General features: G+C 40.5%; 1 protein-coding gene across 4 annotated transcripts; it reads right to left on the minus strand.

Annotated features, from left to right (window-relative positions):
• Window positions 1-15,474: 15,474 nt before the first annotated feature.
• On the minus strand, window positions 15,475-19,818 carry LOC148008890 (4-coumarate--CoA ligase-like). 4 transcript variants are annotated; one of them, XM_087673941.1, is made up of 7 exons: window positions 19,629-19,818; window positions 18,302-19,428; window positions 17,487-17,685; window positions 17,153-17,298; window positions 16,314-16,381; window positions 16,046-16,232; window positions 15,475-15,818 (listed from the first exon to the last, which is right to left on the minus strand). In XM_087673941.1, exons 2-7 carry the CDS (start codon window positions 19,286-19,288, stop codon window positions 15,669-15,671), a joined length of 1,737 nt encoding a protein of 578 aa, XP_087530067.1. In that variant the 5' UTR covers window positions 19,289-19,428; window positions 19,629-19,818; the 3' UTR covers window positions 15,475-15,668. The 4 variants fall into 4 exon arrangements, 3 of the variants coding, with proteins under 3 accessions (XP_087530067.1, XP_087530066.1, XP_087530068.1); XM_087673940.1 differs by having other exon boundaries at window positions 18,302-19,818; XM_087673942.1 differs by having other exon boundaries at window positions 15,481-15,818; window positions 16,046-16,148; window positions 18,302-19,814.
• Window positions 19,819-25,389: the final 5,571 nt, after the last annotated feature.

Here is a 25,389-nt window from a genome sequence, read left to right on the forward strand (position 1 = left end):
ACATATATCAAGCTTAACCATGAACTCATTGTCTAAATCTCTATAAGTGAATGCCTTTTGGGAAGGCACGAAAATGCATGCAATCTTGCATGTTGTTGCATTAGGTGATGCCACATGGAAAGGAATTGTGGATATAGGAACAGGAGTTAGTGTGCTTAGCCATGCAATTCTACAAGCTCGAGAAAACCCACTAGTGGAAATTGCACGATTTAATGTTACACTACCAAACAAAACAAAAGTCAGACCATTCAGAGTGCTAAAAGAGTGTCCTCGGAAGATAGCAAGAGTCCAATTCTCAGTTAACTTCATAGTTATTAAGGGAGTGGACTTACAATATTCTATTAGACAAGCCATGGATAAGGAAAGCCCGAGTGATAGAGGATTGTGGTAATTGTCTTATATTCTTAGGCAGTAGAATAGAAGATATTCGAGTAGAGATGGATACTTGAAAAACCTCACCAGTTGACCTTGATGCTATCTCTGCAATGCTAAAGGGTGACTCACAAAGAAAGTGCAAACATGGACCCTTAACCAAGTATATTCCTTTGCCTTGAGAATGATCATGATTCGATGCATGTATTGGCAACCATTGGTTTTCCATTCTCAGATGATGAGGATGACTGTAGAAGCACCTAGTAAAGCCAACGTAGTCATAGCTTCTGAGTTACCCAAGAATGATACCACACCATCAGTGCCTCTCTGCATGATGACCAAGAGTTTCATTAGTCGACCAATGCATATTACCTACCATGCATCAAATAATAAACTTGAGCTCCATGGAATTCTTGAGTACCTGACAAGAGAGCTAGCTAGTAATCCAGCTGCAAACTTTAAACCTCTTAAGGATCTCATGGAGAACCTGAAGTGGCAATGGACTAAGGTACATGACCAAAATGTGTTGTGATTGGACCCTCATTATGGATAAGAAAAGTCATATGAATGGAAGCCAAGGGAACAATGAACAGTCTGAGTATAAGGACTCGGATGATGAATATGAAGGCTATCGTTCCAACAGTGAGGAAAGTGGGGAAGAAGCTGCAACCATAGAATATGACATAGAGGAACGAGTGATTGAGCAAATAAGAGTAGACTCCAAACCTCGAGAGACTAGTACCTTTAGAATGAAAAGAGGAGTCTTCAAGGCGAATTGCGATCGCACGTGATTAGAGCACCTGGATGTAGTGGACCATGAGCGGGCTGGGTTAATGCAATCAAGCCCTACAACACTTGTTAGAATGGAATGAGTATCAGAGCCACAACCACCAAGGGAAACTCCTTCTAGTGAAGGCTATGAGTTCAACTCTGAGTTAGAGTCAGCTTTGAAAGTGATCTGGAAATTCCACAACCACCTAGGACCAAATACACCATAGGGGACCTCGCGATCCATCAAAGGTGCAAGAGGCTCAAAGAAGAGAGAACAAAATAGTCCAAGTCCTCACAAGCTGAACAACAAAAGAAACCACATGGCTTACCCAAACACTTCACTAAGTATAAAAAGGGTGACCTCATAGTGGTGTTAGTAGGAGCCAAAAGAGTAGGACATGCTAGTGAACCCATTGAAGAACCCGCTAAAGTTAAAGAAGTCAACTTGGCAAGGGAAGGGGGTAAGCCTCGACCCATGTACATAGTGGATGACTTAACTAAGTAAGAGAAGCACAATCTCATTAATCTCTTGCGGGAGTATGTAGATGTGTTCACTTGGTCCTTAGAAGAACTGAAAGGAATCGACCAGAGTATTGTCTCACAACATTCCTATGACCCCCAATGCCACACCAGCCAAACAAAGACCATACGCAATGAATGCAAAGCATACTCATGCAATGAAGGAGAAACTAGACAAGCTATTGAATGTTAGATTCATTTATGACATTGAGCATATGGAATGGGTATCACCCACAATAATTGTCCTAAAGAAGGATGGGAAGATTCAAGTGTGCATGAATTACAAAAAGTGGCTTTCAACCATTTTTGAAGGATTTTATGTAAAAAGAAGGATTTGCAAAATTGTGTGATGTACAATCGTAGTTTACAAGCAGCAAACAACACTTGGAATTGAGAGAAGAAGTAGTGATATGGGAAAATTTTGATCAGGTCTCCTTGTAATTTACCCCCCTTTTGGAGCCAATAGAAGCATCAGATTGGCGATTTGTAGTAGCAGAGAGGAAGCTATTGTATTATGCATGTTTTTTTTGTCTACAAGAGATTTATCTTCTCAAGAGGTATAAATAAATTGACAGCCTTCACCCGGCCTCCTTTACAGTAGCACTTGTGCTAGGCACATTCTCACTTATAGAGCTCATCATGGCTAGCTCTTGAGATCGAGAGGATTACTCCACTGATCTTTTGATAGCAATGGCCACCTACTCCTCCTCCTCTCATCTTAGTCTTTCTTCCTCTTCCTCTTGTCTCTTTTTGCATTTGTCTTTGAGTTTCCTAGATTCTTCTTCAACCCTTTGCAATTCTCTACATTCTTTAGTGGTGGATCTGGTTCTCTTGATGGGAATCTTCAGAATGTTTCTTTGCCTATTCCTCAAGCTAGATGGTGATGAGCTTTATTGTCCTACTCACTCACCGTTCTCTCGCTTGAGATTCTTGGTTGTTGGGGCTGACGATAAGCTTCCCTTTTCTTGGTTGCTTGCTCTGCTTCTTCTTGTCAAACCCTGTTAGCTTCTTCTTCTCCCAGCTTCCCTATAGAGTACGTGATGGGAGGGCTCACTGGAATGGGTGAGTGGAACTCATGGATCAACAATTGTTTTGGCATTTCCTCCCTATCCTCTTTTGTGTCCATTTCTCCCACAACCTCTTGGATCAATGTTGTTAGCACTCCTTTGAAACCCACATTTGATGCCTTGGATGATGGTTTTTTCCTTTCTAACTCAGCCCTATTGTTGGGGATTCTTTGCTTGTGGCTCTTAGGGCTGATATCGGTACTTTAGACAATGCATGGATTGTTGTTTGGACATCGAAATTCACGTTCACTTCATCCAGTGCATGTGCAAGGCTCTTGAGAAAGTGGTACCCCATATTATATTTGTGAGGTCATTATATATCTGGCTCGAAAAGAGGGCATACACCATCTTGGCTTGCAACCTGAATGTAGGCTTAGGGATATCTACTATGTTGATTCCATCATTTGTGTACCCTTGTTGCTTGTTCATCCCCAGCATACCATATACATCTCTCTTTGGTCTCTTCTCTGGCTTGTCCACCACCAGACCTAGAGCTTTCTCTACCAACTTCGGGCGCTGAGCACTACTTCCACATTCTTGGTTATGTCTCCTTTTTTTATTGTCAATGCGCCACTGTTCTTCTTGGCATCGAAGGATATGCGAAATTTTGTGTACTTGTTGTGATCTATCTATTGGTCGACCTTCTCTAGGTACTTGTCTAGATTGCATTGCTCGATAATTTGTCTGACCGTATCCTCAATTGCCATGAGCTCTTCCTGTAAACGCCCCGAACAACGTAGTATGCTTAACAATTATGATATTCGCTTGTTTTTGAGATTTAATATAAAAGAGAATGAACACTTAAAGCTGAAAATAAAAATTACTCACAAAATTACAGCCATGAAAATGTAAAAGTAATGGAGACAAGATTGAGGGTTGAAGATGGGCAACCCTCCCCCCCCCCCCCAAAGGAATGTATTTCTGCTCAACCCAAGTCCCTTAGGGAAGAGCTCGGTTACAATCAACCTGAGAGTGAGAAGAAGTAATTCTCACTCTCACAAGATCATGCAAAGATGTACAAACACACATGCATTATCTATTATTCAATGATAAGAACTGATTTCTTTACAGTATGAGAAAAGAAAAAGGGGAAAATCAGCCTTTCTCCATCGTTGATCAGCAGTACATGGATAGGGCTTGCTTCTTGTTGCTAAAATGGAAGAAAGAGCTCGAGAAGGAGGTGCTATAATGAATTTGCAGGCTTGCTGAAATATGCATTTCAAGCTTTCAGCCCACACATACACATTATACAAGCATTTCATGATCATGCCATCTTGTTGATTGTAACTGTCTGTTCTGGTGGATCTAGCCCACACTTCAAGGCATCAATCCTTTCTGTGTGCGACTGATATGCATGATTTTTAGTCACAGGCGCCCAATCGGGCCATATAGGTGGAAGTGTGAACTATCTTTTATCTAACCCACCCCGTGGGTCCACCATAACCTGTGACCACTCATCAGTGGCCAGCTCCAATGCACTTTTCTTTATATCTAATTAGTGCAAAGGAAATAAATTTAATAAATCATTATATAGACAAATTAATGAAAAAGGATACAAATTCTGTTTCTATAGAGTTGTGACAGCCCTCTGGCTTTTATTCAGCTGTCCTTAGCTAAAAATATTACTGTAGAATATTTGGGTAATCCTTCATGAATTTTTCATCTACCCACTGTGCATCTGTTGTGGGTAGATTCTTGAATTTTAGTAAGAATTTTCATGTCACAAGGCCACTTCTCGTGGTTCGATCCTTGAGAAACAAAATCTTTTCAGGTTCCAAGAGTTGCTCTGTTTCTTCAACTTCTGGGGGATCTTCAGTAATGGGTTCCTTTGGTTCTAGTCCTATGTAAGGTTTTAGCAAACTTACATGAAAAGCATTGTGTATTTTCCAATGAGTAGGAAGCTCAAGTCAATAAGAAACTTCATTTGTTTTCTCAATCACTTTGAAGGGTCTAAAGTATCTGCTTTTATCAAACTTTAGCAAGACATATTGACCTTTTTCAAAAGCCAAAGGTCTTCTTCGTTTATCTGCTTGCTTCTTTTGTCGCTCTTGGGCAACTTTGATAGTGGCTCGAACTTAATCCATTGTGGTTTTTAAATCTGAAGCAAACTCATCAATGGCAAAAATCTTATCTTTAGTGCAAATAATTGGAGGAGGAATCACTTTACCTTGTACTATTTCATTTGGAGCTTTCCCTGTGGATGAGTGCACTATATTGTTGTAAGCAAACTCCAATAATGAAAGATATTTCTCCCATTGTGACTTATGTTCACTAACATAAGCTTTCAACATATCCAAAAGAGTGAGATTCATCACCTCTGTTTGGCCGTCAGTTTGAGGATGAAAAGCTGAGGAGAACTTTAAAGTGGTTCCCAAATTCTCAAATAAAGCACGCCAAAAGTTACTTGTGAATTTGGAGTCCCTATCTGAAATGATCTCAGAAGGCATACCATGTAATCTGAAGATATGTTGAATGAAAAGTCTTGCAACTTGTGCGGATTTCAATGTTTTATGACATGGAATAAAATGTGATTGTTTGCTGAATCTATCAATTATGAACCAAATCATATCATGACCTTGAGGTGTTCTTGGAATACCTGAGATGAAATCCATTGTGATAGATTCCCATGGATCTTTGGGCACTGGAAGAGGTTGCAACAATCCTGTAATCTTCTGCCCATCATATTCGGATTTTTGGCATACCAGACAAGCCTCAATGAAGTTATGTGTATCTCTTCATAATGTTGGCCAATAAAAGTAGCGCTCAATTGCACTTAGAGTGGTTGCCCTCCCTCTATGCCCTGCATAAGGGGGTCCATGACTTTCTTTAAGCACCTTTTGTCGAATAGGACATAGTGACACAAAGGCGATTGTTCATGAGAAGGTAACCGTCTTTGATGGAATAATCTGGATGAGAACCTCCTTGCTGTAAATTTGACCAAATTACTGCAAAATCAGTATCTTCATCGTTTGAAAATCTTCATGATGAGCCACTGTAATAGTTGCAATGCGAGGCACTCTAGAAAGTGCATCAGCAACTACATTTTGTTTCCCTGGATGTTACATAATTTGAAAATGAAACATAGACAAGAAATTTTCCCATCTTGCATGTTTCTCTTGCAAATGCTTTTGAGTCTTGAAATACTTCAAGCTTTGATGATCAGTTTTAATAAGGAATTCGTTGCCTAAAAGATAATGTTTCCATATCTTTAAAGCATGAACCACTACTAAGAGCTCCTTTCATAAATGTCATACCTTTTCTCCACATCATTTAGACGGCGGCTTTCAAAAGCTATGGCATGGCCTTCTTGATTTAGCACTGCACCAATACAATCACCGCAAGCATCTGCTTCCACCACAAATGGTTTTACCAGATCTAGAATGATAAGAACAGGTCCAGAAGTAAGAGCTGTTTTCAGCCTTGTGAAGGCTGCCTTCTCTTTTTCCTTCCATTGGAAATAGATCTTCTTCTTTGTAAGGCCATGAAGTGGAGAAGCCATATGTGCAAAATGCTTGATGAAGCGGCGGTAATAAGTACATAAGCCAAGAAACGATCACACCTCATGTACATCATGAAGATGAGGCCATTCTTGGATTATCCTGATCTTTTCAGGATCCATCTGAATCCCTTCAGAAGAGATGACATGCCCAAGATAATTTATTTTATGCATGAAAAATTCACTCTTTTTACCATTTACCAAGAGTTGATTTTGTTGTAGTAATTGTAGAACAATTTCCAAGTGTTGATGATGCTCCTCTTCATTCTTGCTAAAGACAAGAATATCATCAAAGAAAGTACCGACATATTGTCGATGCTCTCTAAAGATGTGCTCCATCATTCGATTAAAGGTGGCTGGTGCATTGGTTAATCCGAAAGGAACCACCAAGAATTCATAAAGGCCGTATGAAGTGTGAAAAGCAGTTTTGTGTACATCTTGTGGTATTAGCCTAATTTGATGATAACCACTCTTTAGATCAATGCAGCTGAAAACCCTTGAGCCTCCTAAACGATCCAAAATGTCGTCAATTCTGGGAATAGGAAACCGATTCTTCACAGTGATTTTATTGAGGGCTCGATAATCAATGCACATCCTGAATGTGCCATCTTTCTTTTGAACAAGAAGAATCGGTGAACAAAATGGTGAGCTACTTGGCCTAATTAGCCCACGGTTGAGTAGGTCTTTGACTTGCTTTCTGATTTCTTCTTGTTGAGGACCGCTCACACGGTATGGTGCTATATTAGGAGGAGAACTGCCCGGGATAATATCAATATGATGGTCTTCTGGCCTTTCTGGGGGAAGCTGATAAGGAAGATCTTCCGAAAAACAATCTTTATACTTTTCCAAGAGCTGAAGTCGCTCTTGGTTTTCAGCATTCATATTATCTTTTACATCAGTGACATAAAGCAAACAACATTGAACACAATCCTTAATTGCTCTACAGACTTGCATATGGCTTACCATAGGTATGGTGCCTCCAGAAACTCCAGCTTGGATCTCGTACTTCTTGCCTTTGTTGGTGAGTTCTACCTTCTTTTTCTGAGAGAAGATGGTTGAATCTACTCTATGATTCCAGGGCATGCCAAGAATCACATCGCAACCATCAAGGTCTCCGATACAGAAGGTATCTTCGTCACTGTAGCCTTGAATTTGAAACTTGAGCTTGCCAATGTAGGGTATCACAGTCTTCACTGTGTCACCTTCATCAGCATTTAAAGCTTGGCGAACTTCTGCCGGAGTGTCCATCTCTTCATTCTTTAATCCAAGCTCTTTAGCTAATTGCAAGGGAATGATATTTTCATTCGCCCCAAGATCTATCAAGAATAGTGCTTTCTTACCTTGCAACTGTCCCCAAGCTTTTAATAATTTGTGCGTCTCTGGAGTGTGAGTTGTGTTTGCAACTACATCATTGATAGCATTGATTTTCACTGGCAACTTAGGCTTGTTGTCAGAAACCTTGCTTTGTCCCTTGTTTGGACATTGCTTCGCTATGTGGCATGTTTGTCCACATTTAAAGCACTTCCCTTCTTTCATGAAGCGTTGCTTTTCTTCTTCGGAAAGTTGCCTTGCTTGTGGGTATAGATTGGAGCGAAATTGAGGAGCATTAGGAGGTGCATAGGGCTTCATCTTCTTTTGATTTGATGGCTGCTTTTGCCGCTGTTTTTGTCCTTCATTTGGGGCTGAATACTCCTCATCATCAGCTACTCTCTTGTTATCATTCTTTTGGAATGATTTATTGACATTGTGCTCCATTTCCCATGTCTCAGCATGGTCAATGAGTTCCCTGAGACTAGAACAATGATAATGATTAAGAGCAGTACGAAGTTTAAAATGCAAATCTCCTTGAAACTTCCTAAGCTTTTCCGAACTGCTGATCTTCTTGAAATGTTGGACCTTCAAAAGTAGCTCCCAAAATCTCTTGGTATAGTCACCAAGTGACTCATTTTTCCTTTGCCAAAGCCGACCCCATTCCATTTTTACATCTCTTTTGAAATGAACAGGAAGAAATTGGCTTTGTATCATGCGAACAAAGGACCGCCATGATTTTGGGGCAGCATGATCATATTCCAACCCCGTCCACCAAGTATGGGCTAAGTTGGTTAAATGTAAAGCTGCAAACTTAATCTTTTCTTTTTCTTTATACTTGTCACAACCATACAAAATTTGAAATTGACGAATAAACTTCAGAAGAAGATCAGGATTTCGGGAACCATCATACATACTGAACTTGATCTTCTTTTCAAGTTGAGATAGTGACTTAGTCTTCTTCTTCTTCTTATGCCTTCGTCCATGCCCGGATCTTGAGGTTGAAGATGATGAAGTGCTTGATGGGGATGAAGATGGAGATGAGGGTGAAGAATGTTGACGCCTTTGACGATGATGAGGTCTTCCACGAGAAGGGTGTGACTCTTCGTCACTAGAAGAGGGTCCATCAGAGTAGGCGCCAGATGACTTTAAAGAAGAGGATGAGCTTCGACGCGATCTCTTTCTTTGTCTTGAAGTAGAATGGTACTGCCTCTTAGAAGTAGTTGGACTTCTTGATCGGCTCCTTTCATTGGTATGGCTTTGTCTCCTTGAAGTAGATGGGCTTCTTTCCTTGAATTCTTTGGGATTCTCAACTTTTTCTAGTTTGAGAAGTTGCTCACGAATTTTCTGATTCTCCTCTCTAAGACTTTGAATGGCTTGAAGGATAGCACTCGACTGATCCATTGAGACTCTTAAGAAAAAATATGCTCAAGCACTCAATGCAAGGGCTGAAAACAAACAAACTTATAATTGTAAGCACTACCAGTGTTGGGGTGAGGACCGAGCCAAAGCTTTGATACCACTGTAAACGCCCCGAACAACGTAGTATGCTTAACAATTATGATATTCGCTTGTTTTCGAGATTTAATATAAAAGAGAATGAACACTTAAAGCTGAAAATAAAAATTACTCACAAAATTACAGCCATGAAAATGTAAAAGTAATGGAGACAAGATTGAGGGTTGAAGATGGGCAACCCTCCCCCCCTCCCCCCCCCCCCCCTAAAGGAATGTATTTCTGCTCAACCCAAGTCCCTTAGGGAAGAGCTCAGTTACAATCAACCTGAGAGTGAGAAGAAGTAATTCTCACTCTCACAAGATCATGCAAAGATGTACAAACACACATGCATTATCTATTATGCAATGATACGAACTCATTTCTTTACAGTATGAGAGAAGAAAAAGGGGAAAATCAGCCTTTCTCCATCGTTGATCAGCAGTACACAGATAGGGCTTGCTTCTTGTTGCTAAAATGGAAGAAAGAGCTCGAGAAGGAGGTGCTGTAATGAATTTACAGGCTTGCTGACCTGTAAAACAGCAGTGATAGAAGAGGGAATATGAAGGAATTTGATAATGGAGAAGTGGAGGATGATGATGTGGATGGATGGGGCCAGTTTCTGGCTATCTGTGGGTGCTGTACATGAGTTTACAGCAAGGAAAAATGATCCTGAATGAAGAAAAACGAGCTCTTATTTATAGGAGAGGGAAGAGCTAGTACAAAAGGGGAAAGTGGAGTAGCACAAGACAAGTGTCCAGCCACATGTCATGAGATATGACAAGTGGTGGGACACTTGGAAACTTGTGTGACAAATGTCTTGACACTTGTCTCTTCTCTATGGCCTTCCTTTTTGGGCTGAATACTGTCAAGAATAGAAACAACCAAATTTAGTAAGCACAGTCAGAGTACAGAACTTACTATTTTTAGAATGACATCCCTATTTTTTAGGACTAGCATTTTTAGGCTAATTCGAGGCTCCTAAAATTTAGGGACCTCCTAAAATTTAGGGATCTCCTAAAACCGCAATATGGGTGTCATATGAAAGCTTTTTCCGTGTACATCGCAAAAATGGTATCCGAATCTTCATGTGACTTTCCTATGCAAAGAAATGTGCATTTCAAGCTTTCAGCCCACACATGCACATTATACAAGCATTTCATGATCATGCCATCTTGTTGATTGTAACTGTCTGTTCTGGTGGATCTAGCCCACACTTCAAGGCATCAATCCTTTCTGTGTGCGAGTCTAACCCTGATATGCGTGAGTTTTAGTCACAGGCGCCCAATCGGGCCATATAGGTGGAAGTGTGAACTATCTTTTCTCTAACCCACTGCGTGGGTCCACCATAACCTGTGACCACTCATCAGTGGCCAGCTCCAATGCACTTTTCTTTATATCTAATTAGTGCAAAGGAAATAAATTTAATAAATCATTATATAGACAAATTAATGAAAAAGGATACAAATTCTCTTTCTATAGAGTTGTGACACTTCCAAGTTGTGTACGCTCTATTATTGTAGCCAGTTGAATACTTGCATCTTTGTGGTTAGATGATATTTGTTTCATTCTTCCTTGGTAAATGGTAGTCTTGCCATTTGGATCCCTAACATAACACAACAACCCATAGTGAGTTTGAAGGACAATTTTTGATTAAAATTGAAGTAGTTAGAAGGAAGCATTATCAAATAGTGAAATGTATAAGCTAAGGAATGCAAAAATGTTTCCATATCAACAAGTCATACGTTTCACACAAGACTACGAATAAATTTTCACTAACTCAAAATTCTCCTTAAATGAAAATTCACCTTTCACCTTCATCATCTTCCCTTACCTTCTGGAATAATGAGAATCCTTCCTAGGATTGGAGGATGAAGGGTGTTTGGGATGCTCTTGATGGGCTCTAGTGTGACAAGAGCCAATTGTAGAAATTCAGGTTATACTCCAATGTAGCCTAGCAGTTCATGTATTATGGTTGAATGCCCACATGTGTGATATATTCACAAAACTACTCCCATGACAAACTTTGATGCATCAACATGCACATGGAAGGTAATGGACCAATCTAGGGCTCATAGAATTGGTGCGATCATCAGAGCCTATTTCAATTCTTCATGTTTGGGATGCTCTTGATGGGCTCTAGTGTGGCAAGAGCCAATTGTGGAAGTTTAGGTTATACTCCAATGTAGCCTAGCGGTTCATGTCTTATGGTTGAATGCCCACATGTGTGATATATTCACAAAACTACTGCCACGACAAACTTCGATTCATCAACATGCACATGGAAGGTAATGGACCAGTCTGGGGCTCATAGAATAGGTGCGATCATCAAAGCCTGTTTCAATTCTTCATAAGCGCATTAACACTCCTCATTCCACTCAAACACAATCAGCAACTCGTAAAGTGGTCGCGCAACAGGTGCATAATTCAATACAAACCATTGATAGTACCCCATGTGGCCAAGGAAGCACTGAACTCCCTTGTAGTTAGCTGGTGGTGGTAAATTGACAATCACTCTAACTTTGGAAAAGTTAGTAACAATGCCGCTTTTGGAGACCATGTGCCCTAGGATACATCTATGCTTTACCCACAACTAGCATTTTAAGGGGTTCAAAGAGAGACCCTATTGCCTACACCATTCAAAGACTATATGGAGTTTATCCAGGTGCTCCTCCCAAACAATTGAAATGAACATAGATTGTCAATGAATATTTCTAGCCACTTTCTAAGCATGTCCTTGAAAATAATGCACTTAAGACATTGAAAGGTAGCAAGCACATTAGTCAACCCAAATGGCATGATTATGTAGGCAAACATACCCCATTCCCTTTGCGAATACTATTTTATACCTTTCATCTAGGTGCACTTACACTTGGTTATAGTTGAAGAAGCCATCTAGGAAACTATAGGCTTCCTTCCCTACCACTCTCGCAAGCATGTGCTCAGTGTATGGTAATGGATATTTGTCTCTCTTTGTCAATATGTTATCCTTGACCAATGGAGGAAGGCAAGGGGAAGGTCTCGCATGCATACAATACCATCAGTCATGGCCCCCACAATCAACCCAACACAAGAAGCCACAGAAGTGGTGGTTAATGAAAGCAACATGATGGCGTGGGTGCAGTACTTGCTAGGCAAAGTGTATGAGTTGGTGCCAATGGTATCAGGAGCCCCAATGGTCAGAGCCAAAAGACCGACAACAGTAGCAGATGTGGAATCCTGCCAAGGTCTGAAGATGCCAAGGATAGAAGTATCTACCACTTCAGTGCCATTCAGCAACATGCAACATAAAAGAATATGATGGGCTAGTGAAAGAGCTCCAAAGTCAGTGCAAGAGGATGAATGAGGAAAGAGAAGCTACACTCGTAGCCTTTCGACTGGAAAAAACAAGGCAAATGATGATATATACCAGGGAGGTAACATCTCCGAAAGAGGCCTTGAAGGCAAGACTAGGTAAATAAAATTTAAAAGACCTATATGAAGAAGAAAGGGGAAACTATATGGCTTTAGAGCAATTTTGTACCTTGAACTTCAAGGAAAATAAATTTTTGGAGTTAGAAAACAAGGAGTTGAAGAGGCTGAGAGAGAAGTTGAAACAAGAGCTATATGCTACAAAGATGCAAAAATATGAAGAGACCATGAAGAAGATGGCAGAGTGTACAGCCATGCAACTACCCAACTCCAGAGACCCTCTTTGATCAATCAACATGTCCTCAGCACACCAGCAATCTCTAATCATATGTTGCAAGCTTATCCTACATTACCGATTCCCCAAAAATTCCCAAGTACCATTTATCAAACCATCCTCAACTCTCCAACCCATACTATCCAATGCCATGGAACTAGCACCCAACTAGGAAGGGTTTCACCTCGGAACAACACAAGATGTCAAGGCACAAAACAAGCAAACAAGGCGCAAAGAGACTTATAAAGGAGCATGAAAAGACAGCTTGTTGGAAAAAGAAAACCAAGAACGTGGAAAAAATGTTAAAAAATCAAAAACAAGACATGCAAGATAAAGTGCAATTTTTTCCTTTGTAAAAAGAGCACCAAGCTTCCTCTTGTGCAAAGTTGTAAATAAAAAGACACATGTAAAAGAGCCATGAGAAGAGGGAAAGAATAGGAAAAAAAGTGGAAAAGAGGAGCAAGGTCGGATGGTTGGTCGTGGAAAAGAGTTGGGTGCCCAAGGGAAGAAAGGCATGTATAAAAGTCAAAAAGTAAATGGAAAAGCTCATTCTTGGTGTTTGTGCAAACTAGCTCTCTTCTTATTATTGGTATTGCTTTCTTCTTGTGCATGAGAGAGGGGAAGAGGGAGTGTAAGAGAGGAAGAGTATGAGTGTGTGGGTGTGGGTGTGTGTGTGTGTGTGTGTGAGGGACCGTAGAGAAGCTCTTCTTCTCCTCTGTTCTCCTCTTCCTTCTTCTCTTCTCTTTTCTCGCACGCACGACTATGGAGCTTGAAGCTTAGAGCTTGGAGCTTGCTTGAGCGAGCATCTTGAATCATGGAGCCATTGAAGGATTCGAGGAAGAGGACTACAATGATCAAATTCAATTGTAAGCTCACTACACCCTTGTGTGAGCCTGCACAATTTAAATGTGAGAGGTAGCCAAAGCCACTTGCTTGAAATGCTTGACTTAATAAGCGGTCCATAAGGTCTCGACAGTTGCTAGTGATAATAGTGAAACCATCTTAAAATAGATGTTTTAAGATGATTTCAATGACCCTTCATGTGCATGAGTTTGCTAGTTGTAGTAGCGTATCACAATAGAAAGTTGATTCAATTGAATCCACTCACTATAGTTCATCATCTACATGAGCTATCAATGGTCCAAGTTGATACAAAGGAAGAAGTGCACTTTCAAAGATCTTAGAACTACCTCTTCATTCAAAAATGAGGGGGTAAAAAACTTAGGAAAGCTAGTAACCTTTCAACGCTTCTATTACTACTATACTTCAAGAAAGTTTAGTGCACACCTTTAGGGCCATGTCAAACCCACACACTTAACAAGACATAGTAAGTAATGAATGCCACATTTCAAGGACATATGTTCCAACATTTGCTTTACTTTCAAAACTTGCCAAGACTCGATGTCTAGCAAGAGTTCAAGAATGACATCACCATTTTTCAACAAGCTTTTCTAATGGCCATTGGCCTATCTTAGCAATGCCTACCATCTTGTCTTCTTGCCATGCTGAGTTTAAGCCATGTTTTAAAGTTAGAAATTATTCATGGAGATTTAAAATGAGTATGCTAAGGTATGTTGTATTAGGCCATTGGAGAATGAGCCTCATCTCTCTCAAAGTGGTCATTTAAACTAAGATATCATGTATCATTAAAGTTAGATATAGTCTCACTGTACATGCACTCATCTATCTTTATTTCTTTATTATATATCTATATATATATACATATGAAATTGTGTATCAATTTATAATATATATAATACATATGTATGCATAAATTTGCTCTCTTTCTCATGTCTTTGAAGTGAAGCTAAACTTTCTCATGATGGTTTTGGGAGGCTAAGAGTGCCAATTTTCTTTAAATTATCTCCTTCTCATGGTGAGTTTAGGAAGGCTTCCCACAAATAAAGGCAACTCCATTTCTTTTAACTTAAACTTTTGCTTACAAAACAAGCAATGATAGTATCACCCTCACCATCTACAATAGGTCATTAGCTCTTTTAGCTTCCCACTCTCACTACCATATATACATACCACTTGCTGAACCAATCATTTTTATAGCCCTTAAGAGTGTGGGAAGGAGCTTACAAACTATGTTGTGTTCAAAACTTTTGTGCCCAAGTGGCTCAACAATATGCTAAGGATCCCAACCTTTGAAACCAAGTACTAAGAAACAACTCACCCATGCCCCAAAGAGTCCTAAAGGTTAGACAAGTCAAGAAGGATACATTTAGTATAGAATTTATACATATATAAACTCCCCCCCTTTAAGAGTGATTGTGCTTCACTTAAGACTCTTCCACCAATGGCTTCAAAATATCATTAAAAACGAGCCCATGTTCAAACTTCATAAAAGAGTTTATGATAACCCAAGAACACTCCATAAGCTTGAGAAAAGGCACAAGACTTTCTACACAATCACTTGGGAACATATGGATGCCTCTTAGATGACAAACTATTCAAATTGCCTTTCAAACAAAGAGTTGATGCAAAGCTTCGATAAGAATCAAGAAGACTATTAAGATAAGTTTATTCGAGTGGATTGCTTTGCAAAATCTCATTTGTATAGCAATCCTCTTAAGATCTTTAATCTTTGTTAAAAAATTGTCCATAAAATTATCATGTAATTATGACTAACTAAGGAGTTAAAATAAGTAATCTATTTGAGCTAAAGTTGTTTTAATGTTACTATCTTTACACCCAAAAGAGAATGAGAATATAAATTTGTAATGCTCTATGTGAAGTTTTACATATGCATGCTTTAATATACTACTTTTCGCATGGAACAAAAGAATAGGGCCACATGCAAATCTTGTATCTCAACACAATGATATTTGGTTTAAATAAGGGATGATGATACATAAGGTCTCACATTTGGCAAAAGACAAACACAAGTTCCTCTCTTCTCTTGGAGAATTAGAGTTAAACTTTTATGGTGGATGGTTCTAAAGTAGATAGATTATATATTTACAAAAGGCAACTTAGAAAAAGCCTGGAAACTATACTGTGCTAGTCTCAACTTGAGCTCCTTCCTTAAGATCTTGCCAGATGGGGACTTAGGGATACTATCCACAAAGACAACTCCATAAAGCTTTTTGTAGAAGACCACCTGTCCAATCAACAAAATGTATTGAGGAAAATCCAAGAAATCATGAGAAAATTTAGCATCGAAAAAACTTTTAACCTTCCAATTATCTTAATATGCTATCAATACATTTGTGCATTTAAATAACTATATTCATAAAAAAACCACAGCCCTAAGAGATGTCACATATAACGTTTTAATGTGCTTAGGCTTATTTTTACTATCTTTATATTTAGGTTAGCAAAATTGACCTGCTTGGCGACAAATTCTTTGATGTCATCCTCGCAAATCTCGGCACCTTGCGCTTTTACCACAAAGGCAATGGGGACTTCACCTGCCACTTCATCTTTCTTGCTGCACAGTTTCCGTATGTGGAAAGCAAAGCAAAAAATGCAAGCGACTGAGCTCAGCCTTACAATAAAAGCAGACAAATAAACTCTGATGAGAGCGTAATTGTTAATAAAACAATAACAAATGCTAATAATTAATGAATGCTAATCAAGCATCACAAATGCTTACGGCACGCATGCAGCGTCGCTGATGGCTGGGTGCGATAACAGAATCGCCTCTAGCTCTGCAGGAGGTACCTGCAATAAGCCATTCATCGCGTATTGTCATATCATCATTTTGTGGCCTCTTATAGACCTACAAGCACACTTAGCCTCACTCAAATTCTTGTGCAAGCACACCCAATCTCCCATAGCTTGAAGATGTTAATCGATGGTTAAGTAGAAATCATTCCTAAGATTAAACTATCAATGCACAGAGTAATACACTTACCTCTTTTGATGGTAAAGCTAATACTAAAAAGACACAACCTTTATATAAATGAGGGTGCTCCAATTATCCACAAAGTGTGGGTTTCAATGCGTTTGTCCATTAAGGGTTATGCGCACAACTTGATGAAGTCCAATTGCTAATTTGATCCAATAGAGTTTAACCAAAATTCATGATACCCATTAAAGTAGCCAAAGGATTTTGTTGTACTAATGTAACCAATAAATTTACTGTCAATCTGTTGGAATATACCCCCTCGCCCCCCCGTACCAATGCTACAATGTTGTCCAAAAGAAGCTTTGTAAGGTCTAACTCTAATGGTTTTTGGCTTATGCGAGAGGGATAATCAGCTGTAGTTGCTTTAACTTTTATCCGATATGAACACTACATTAAAATCTACATACTAAATAGTTGTCTTGGCAAGTGGGCATTACACCGATCGATAAATAGTGATGAAAGGCACTAAAATCGCAGCGTAAAAAGGCTACAGAAAAATTCTATTTCTCAATACGCAAACAAGACACTTAGAAATGACTGGACATTGGCATAAAGCGAGCACAAGAAGAAGTGTGTCACGTTACCTGGAATCCTTTGAACTTAATGATCTCTTTCACCCTGTCCACAATGAAGAGCTCATCATCACTATCAATGAACCCAATGTCCCCGGTGTGCAAGAATCCCTCCTGATCAATGGTGTTAGCTGTGGCATCAGGATCGCCCACATAGCCTGTGTGTAAAGGGCAGCGGTTCCAATAGCATTAGGAGTACAGTTGCAGTTACATGAATAGATTGATACAAAAGGCCGTCAGTTCAGCTTCTTTTCGTTTCCTGTGCTATGGAAAACTATCTTTAGAGGTAGCATTATATCAAGGTGAACATGGTTCCTCGTAAAGGACAGCCCTTACAAAAGCTCACCTTTCATAATTTGTGCACCCCTGATGCAGATTTCTCCAGGCTCTTTATGTGGAAGCGAAATCCCAGTCTCGGGATCGATTATCTTGACCTCTGCATTGCGTACCACAGTGCCACAAGCCCCAGTCTTCACAGGGAAAGGATGCTTTGCAAATGCCAGGTTCATGGCTAAGACAGGCCCAGCTTCAGTCATGCCATAGCCCTACATTTGACAGCAACGCTACCATTTTACTTTTTGCCTCCCTTAAGATAACTTGTATTTGATTAAATCAGATATCCAATTTTGCCACTTAAACAAGTGTCACGAGAAGTTTTGACATTTTCCCAAGTGGGAAAGAGGCTCTCTTTGTTCTCTCCTACAGTGTTCAACATCTGGTTTTTTTTTTTGGCAGCCTTTTCCAAGTGGACGAAGAGCCTGCTGCGGTTGGGGGCTGGCAGCTTTTCCCAACTGGGAGAAGAGGCTCTTCACCCTTTGTTTCTCCTATGGTTCTCAACATCTCAGGAGGCGCTACAAGCCTAGCTAGGTGGGTTGGGAGCAGGCAGTTGCTGGGGCTGACAGTCCCTGCCCCCAATCACACTTATCTAGGCATGCAGTCCCTCTCTTGTAGAAGCTCAAGATGTTATAATTCACAATGTAGGAGTTATATTGGAAATTTATCTAAAACTTCTTCTGTGTGTACCCACTATACTTCCAAATAAGAGCAGATAGTGCATAGATCATCCAAGATTGCATTGCTACAAGTAATGGAACAGTGAATCTTGCACAACATTCATGTCCTATGCTCTGTAGCAGAAAGCAAGCCCACATTATAACAGACCTGTCCAATGATGGCATGCGGAACGCGAGACTGGAATGCTTCCTCCAACTCTTTTCCGAGAGGAGCAGCACCTGACATAAGCATTCTGATGCTGGACAAGTCATACTTCTCCACGATGGGATTCTTGGCCAATGCAAGTACAATCGGAGGCACGAGTGGTGCCACCGTCACATTATGTCTCTGAATTGTATCCAAAAGCCCAGTTATCTCAAACTTAGTCATCACAGCGATGGCACAACCAACTCTCAGGGAGCAGAGCAGCACAGTGTTGAGGGAATAAATATGGAACATGGGCAGAACACAAAGGATGATATCCTCTGGAGTGAAATAGATGTTGGGATTATCCCCATCCACTTGTTGGGCAATACTGGTGACCAAGCTCCTGTGGGTTAACATAACTCCTTTGGGAAGTCCAGTGGTGCCAGAGGAGTAAGGAAGTGCTACAACATCATCAGGGAGGATGTCAACATCGGGGCAGGCTTCCTCATCTGCTTCAGTCAGAAGAGAGATGTGGAGGTGACCCGGGGACGCCTTGTCTGTGGTCATCACTTTGAAGCCATCGTGAACAAGCTCTGCCACTTCGTTGAGCTTTTCAGTGAAGGCACTCTGAGTAACGATGAGCTTGGCCCTTGATCCTTCCACCTGCTTGGCGATCTCTCTGGGGGTGTAGAAGGGATTGCAAGTGGTAGCCACGGCCCCTCGCCGCGCCAGGCCCAAGAACAGGAGCACAAATTCCACACAATTGGGGAGCAAGAGCATGACCACATCACCCTTCGCGATGCCCAGCTTCGGCAGGCCAGCTGCAATCCTCCGCATGTAGAGCTCCACTTCTGCATAGGTGTAGTTGGGGCCATTGGTCTGGATCAGGCAGGGCCGGTTTGCAAATTCAGCAATCCCCTCAAAGCAATATTGGGTAAGGGGAAGGTGGTTGGGAATGTCAATGTCAGGAAGCTTAGATCTGAATATGTACTCCTGTGGGGACTCCATGGATGGTGCTGGTAGCTAGAGTCCCCCGACACAGATAGAAAGAGAGAGAGAGAATGCAAGCAAGAGGCTGGGTCTCAAATAGAAAGGCCCAATGCAGGTGGATTGCGATGCAAGAAGATGGACGAGAATATTCGGGCCTCCTGTGACAAAGAGAGAGAGAGAGATTTAGTAGTAGTAAGCTTTACGTGAAGCCGTCGCTAATTGGGTTAGGTGAAACGGATAGGGAGACTCTCAATGGCAAAACACAGAGAAAAGAGCTACTGGAGGAAGTGCATTGTCATGAGAGGAATGAGTTTATTAGACTGTGCATATAGGCAAGAGATAGGGTTTCCTGCATTACCGATTGTGGGTGGCCTTCTTTGGTGCTGGCTGCACTGAGCTGGAATGGAAAGCGAGGCTGATAGCTCACACAAAGGCAGCCTCTCTCTCTCTCTCTCTCTCTCTCTCTCTCTCTCTAGCTAGCTAGATGGGATGGTGGTGTTTTTCTTCTTCCCTGATTCTTGCAGCTGTTTGGCTGTTGACTGTTTTGTTTCGTGTGTATGGGGGGGGGGGGGGGGGTGCGGGGGGAGAGAGAGAGAGAGAGAAGCAGACGAAGAACTGCTAGTACCTGCCGATCTTTCTCACTCACTCTCACCTACCCTTTCCTCGTGAAGCCTTTAAGTAACAACAGCGGCGCAGCAACTGGCCCGGCATTGCGGCAAGCATTTCTACACACTGCACAGGGAAGGAAGGGGGGCCGCTACATCATAAAAATGCGCATGTGGATTGGTTTGAATTCGGCTGGTTTTGTTTACTCATCGTAAATTTTGGTAAGGCGGAGCTAGAATTATATACTACTTACTCATCAGGACAGTCGAGACGAGAGAGAGAGAGAGAGAGAGAGAGAGAGGGGAGGAAGGACAGATGGGTTGTCAAGCAAGCCACCTCATTAACTCCACACCACCAACCATCAGACTCAAACCGTCAGGCAGACAGAGAGAGAGAGAGAGAGAGAGAGAGCGTGCGCAATATAAGTCAATCTGGCAACCGTGCACGCACCGTCCTATCCAATTTCCAAAGTCCACCAGTTTGGTTATGGGCTTTTAAACAACTTTGAGTATTACCCAAAGTTCATTGTAACTACTAGCATTCCTGGCGCGCTTCGCGCGCAAGGAACGCTAGCTGCCGCGAAGCGGGGTGCGAGGGAAGTGAAGCTTCCCTATCGCACAGTGGATAATGCTATCACAAAAACATCACATGCTTTACTCTCCTCTACTCACAACCCCTCTATCTCTCATCCCATTTACACCTCCCCCCTCTGTATCCACACTCACTCAATCACACACACACACACTCTCTCTCTCTCTCTCTCTCTCTCTCTCTCTCTCTCTCTCTCACACACATGTATAAAAGGCCAAATATGCATTTGCATCAAAGAGTACACAAACTCATATATACATGCAATGACCATGCACCAAACTTATAGACTTGTATTTATACTTGCTCTGCACAACAATTAGAAACAACTTGTATCCTTGGATGTTACATGAGAAACAACATTCCTACAGTGAAACGAACCACAAATAAAAAGATATATGAGCCACACCACAAATTTAAGTTTGTCCAAGCATTGCATGCAAACTCTCAGTATTAATAACCCACACAGGTGAAGCAAAGCCCGAAACCAAAGTTTCTTCTAGAGACTGCACCAATAACCTTGCACCACAATTTCAAGTATCAACAAACCACAAAGTGTCACTCCTTGATTGTGCCTATGCATGCACATTCAAATGTGACAAAAAAATTTACAATTCCCATAGGGTCTAACCAAAACGAAGCTTTCTTTTCTTTGAGAAATAACTGGGAAGTTTTCCACTCTCCAATATAGCATGGCCAGGCGAAGCAAGTTCGTTTGCCACTCTTCGTCTTGTTGATAGTACAGGGGACATAATCGTAAAGCAAAGCCTAGAACCGAACCTTGCCCGAGAGCCGAAAACTTTGTACCATAAATCCAAGTATCAACAAACCATGAAGTACCACTTCTTGATTACACCTATGATAAATAGATATAGATACATCTACATCCAAACGCTACAAAGATGTTGAAACTTTCCATCGGACCTAACCAAAATGAACCTTTCTTTTCTTGGAGGAACCATTGGGAAGAATTCCATTCTCCAACATAGCATGCTCAGGAGAAGCAAGTCCCATTGCCACTCTTCGTCATGGTGATGGTACAGGGGACATGATAGTCTTCCCTCTCTTTCTTGCGCCTAAAATTTTAAAAGCTCACAACGTAAACATGAACGCATCCAACAATCGACAAAGATCACTTAATAGTGGAATAACAATACCTGGCTTAATATTTGCAAACCACTTGGCAGGCATTGTCACAGCTTGATGTAGCGTCACAAAACAACTGAGGTCCTTAAATTCATATGCCGGCCACCCCCTCGGTATCCTATCAGTATGAGATCGCCGAAACCTCTTGTCCTACTCAGCTTCACCCATATGCACTCGAAAGCACTAAGTATACTCACAATGCACCACCTCAATAAAGACTGGAAGCAAAATCTCTATGTTGGCATCATCATACAAACGCTCGATGACCCTTGCAAGCATTCTTCTTATAATATCATCCGTTGTCACTGCGCGCAAGTCACACTGCAGTTCCTTCTGATACTCAGAAGCTGGATAATAACCCCAGCTTGGAGTAGGCATTTGCAAAAGTCAAGCAAACACTTATATACAGTGTAGGGAATATATACTCAATTACCATCGAGCATATGCCAACCGAATACAGCTTTGAGGCCATCTCACATACACACTAAGCAAGGACTATAAAGCCATCAAAATTCAATAGATACATCTCTAAAAAAATGCAAGCATATCTTCCACTCTCCAAAAAATTCATCTCCGTATGCATCTTTGCAAAAAAGCAATGCACCTCATTGCATCTTCTGAAGTACCTCCTTGTACACAATGTTCGTCGTGACATTCATAGTGCTCCCATCCTCATCCAATAACACCCTCACACCGCATGAGGATTTCACCCTTGAAAATGCAACATACAACTGTCCATGTGTAAATACTGGTGTCTTTAAGTAAAGACCAACAACAGACAATGTTTGGCCTTGCGACTTATTAATCGTCATAGCAAACGCCAATCGAACAGGAAATTGCCTCCGTCTCATAGCAAATGGAAATTGCAAGGTGCTAGGAATAAAAGTGATCCTAGGAATAAAAACTCGTTCCCCTACATTTGTCCCTGTTATTATTTTAGCATCTATCACCTTTTTATTGAATGCCTTACACTCGTTGCACATTAGGAATCAAAGGGCCTATACGATGATAAATGGAGCCATGCACTCTAAAGGTATAAGAATTTCCCACAACAGACAAAAGGTCATCAACATTGGCACCAAGCGACACAAATGCAAGAGCACTATTATATGCTCGTATATTATTTTTAAATACTCTGCTTTGAGGATGCATACCATGCAACAAATCATGCAATAGTTGTGGTGGATATTGCAACTGTGGTAACATTACTTTTCCATTTCGGCAACAATGTTTACCAAACAAAACTGACCCCTGCACTTGAGCCTCACATCTCCACAATTTAGCTGAACATCGCTCACACATCTCAGAAAGACTCCCCATGGAATGCACAATCGGGTCTTGAAATAGCAATATTGTAGTTGCAGGATGAATATCCATTGCAGGCAAAGCATGTAAAATGGAGCAAAAACCCCCATTTCGAGCACTAAAGGTTGGAGCATTATTGACACGTGACTCATTAATCACAACATTTCCTAGGTTTTGGTGATTTTCAGCATCACAATCATAATCATTAGCAAATTGCTGCTCAATCAAACTGTGAAGTCCCTCACGAATCAAGCTATCATGATTTAGAGCCCCTCCTTGCAAAACATTCCGACACTCAACTATAGTACAACACATCTCTTTATACCCCCTCTGGTCATGTCTTGCGATTTGAGCCCTAAGCCTAGCAATCTGTCGTCGTCTATATCGTGTAGAGTTGAGTCTATGCCTATGAATACGCAACACATAATCCCTGCTAGTTCTCTGATTATTTAATTTTAATTTTAATCCCATATTGTTTGGATTCTCACAAAGCCTGCACATCAAGAGAAAACATGCATTATTTCAAGCAGAGACTTGATTGGGATTAGTATTTCCAAAAAGACTTAAAAGCAGAATCAATCTAGAATCACATATTTACAAACTCTTGAAAAGAGAAAGAATACACAATCTTATTCCAATCCATAGCAAGTACCTAGACATTGAAACGTATTTTATAGAAAATATTACTCTTTGATACGTACTACATTGCAAGACATAATAATTATATCTATAAATAAACTACTATAGATCAATGTTTACAAACACTTTAAAAGAAAGAAGAATGTATACCTCCAATAAATTGAACCAAACAGTGGAGAAAGAGAGAGAGAGAGAGACAGGGAGAGAGAGAATATTACAATTAGACCATAGAATTAGAAAATACTACTCACATGCATTACACCATAAAAATGAATAAAGTTATATATCCACATTGTTTGATATATGATATCAAGCGTCAAGAAACAGACATCACACCACACTGTAGATACCCAATACAGTTTACTTAATATAGCCTCGTTACAAAAGAAGGGAGCACACATTATCACAAAAAAAGCAATGGCCCAAGCATTTCATATCTTCATAAGCGAGACAACAATAGATCATAACCTTCATCCAAATGTTGAAGAGAGAGACAAAGAGAGATCAAACCTCAAAAAAGAGGTATCACATTCACATCGTTACATTAAAACCAATATACAATATAAGCTTCACAAAAAGGAAGCACACATCACAAAAAAAACATTGGTCCAAGCACTTTCAAGTAAGATATAAGCGAGACGATAATAGATCATAAGCCTCAGCCAAGCAAATCCTCCTCAATTGGGACCGTTCATTTGACGACTCAATTGTTGTAGCAAGGCATTGAACCTATTAACATTCATTTGGAACTGCAAAAATGGTAGTCGACAACCCCTCTGGCAAACAACAGGCTCGTGGTCATCTCCAAGCCCCCAAAATGATGCCCACATATCATTCAACAACAAATTCATCAACCTACTTGTCTCAGAGACAATTGCTGAAAGTTCCCTCACTTCACCACCCAAACCACTCGAGACTTGTTGAAGAACACTCTGGGTGTGCTTTGTCTCGCACACAACACCATACAAACCCTTAGCTTGTTCATGCAATTCTGCAGAGTAAATAGCAAGTGCATGATCGACACGTGTGGTTAAATTCGTCTGCAATTCCATCAATTCATTCATCTTGGTCTCGAGGCGTTTAAACTCCAAAGAACTTGAAGTAGCCTTTGGGTTTCTTCGCATCGTTGATGTCCTTGTGGATTTACTAACATGCCCTCCCTGTTGCCTCGCCACTTCTTTCATCTTTCGCACATTAACTTTATTAACACCATTAAACTTCACATTTTGGCTGCAACAAAATACACAAATGACTATCTCCCCAACCAGAACACAATACCTTGGTGAAAATACAATTATTAGAATAACTATCTCCCATACCCATGCGAACGGCTCCAAGCAGGCAAGCGTCGAAGAGATGATATGGTGGCTATTTTCTTTGATTCAACCAAATCAATTGCATTCAATGGAGTCGAATGCACTATGTCTGGAACATCGTCCATAGCTTTGCTTTGTTCCATAATGACTACACGAAACTTTCAATAGAGTATAAGAGTCCCAATAGAGAAATCTCAAAGCCTAAATCAAAAGTGTATTGGACTCAAAGACAAAAGAATATCATTATTATATATATCTTACTTAATATATCTATCTAAGCGAGACGATAATAGATCAACCAATAAACTATTACTATGATAATAGATCAACATTGGTCCAAGCACTTTCAAGTAAGATGCAAACTATTAAAATGAGATTAAAAAATCTTAATAATTTGAAAGGGATAAACAATGTTTTTAAAAATAAAATGGAGATTTTCATCAATCGAATATAAGACACAACTCATTTAAAAAGTCTTACAAAGTAAATATATATATATCAAGCATGTGGCGATTTTCA

This window comes from Lygodium microphyllum, unplaced genomic scaffold (assembly GCF_053477565.2).
Source record: "Lygodium microphyllum isolate KBCC unplaced genomic scaffold, Lygodium_microphyllum_v1.1.10 scaffold_51, whole genome shotgun sequence".
Taxonomy (NCBI): Eukaryota; Viridiplantae; Streptophyta; class Polypodiopsida; order Schizaeales; family Lygodiaceae; genus Lygodium; species Lygodium microphyllum.

Bases quoted from the DNA above. Each gene is read 5' to 3' on its own strand.
- LOC148008890 (XM_087673941.1), bottom strand. From the start codon at position 19,288: ATGGAGTCCCCACAGGAGTACATATTCAGATCTAAGCTTCCTGACATT. The intron at 17,299-17,486 runs GTGAGCTTTTGT...CTTTACACACAG, and splicing joins GGGTGCACAAATTATGAAAG to GCTATGTGGGCGATCCTGAT. The intron at 15,819-16,045 runs GTCAATTTTGCT...TTGATTGGACAG, and splicing joins AAGAATTTGTCGCCAAGCAG to GTGGTCTTCTACAAAAAGCT.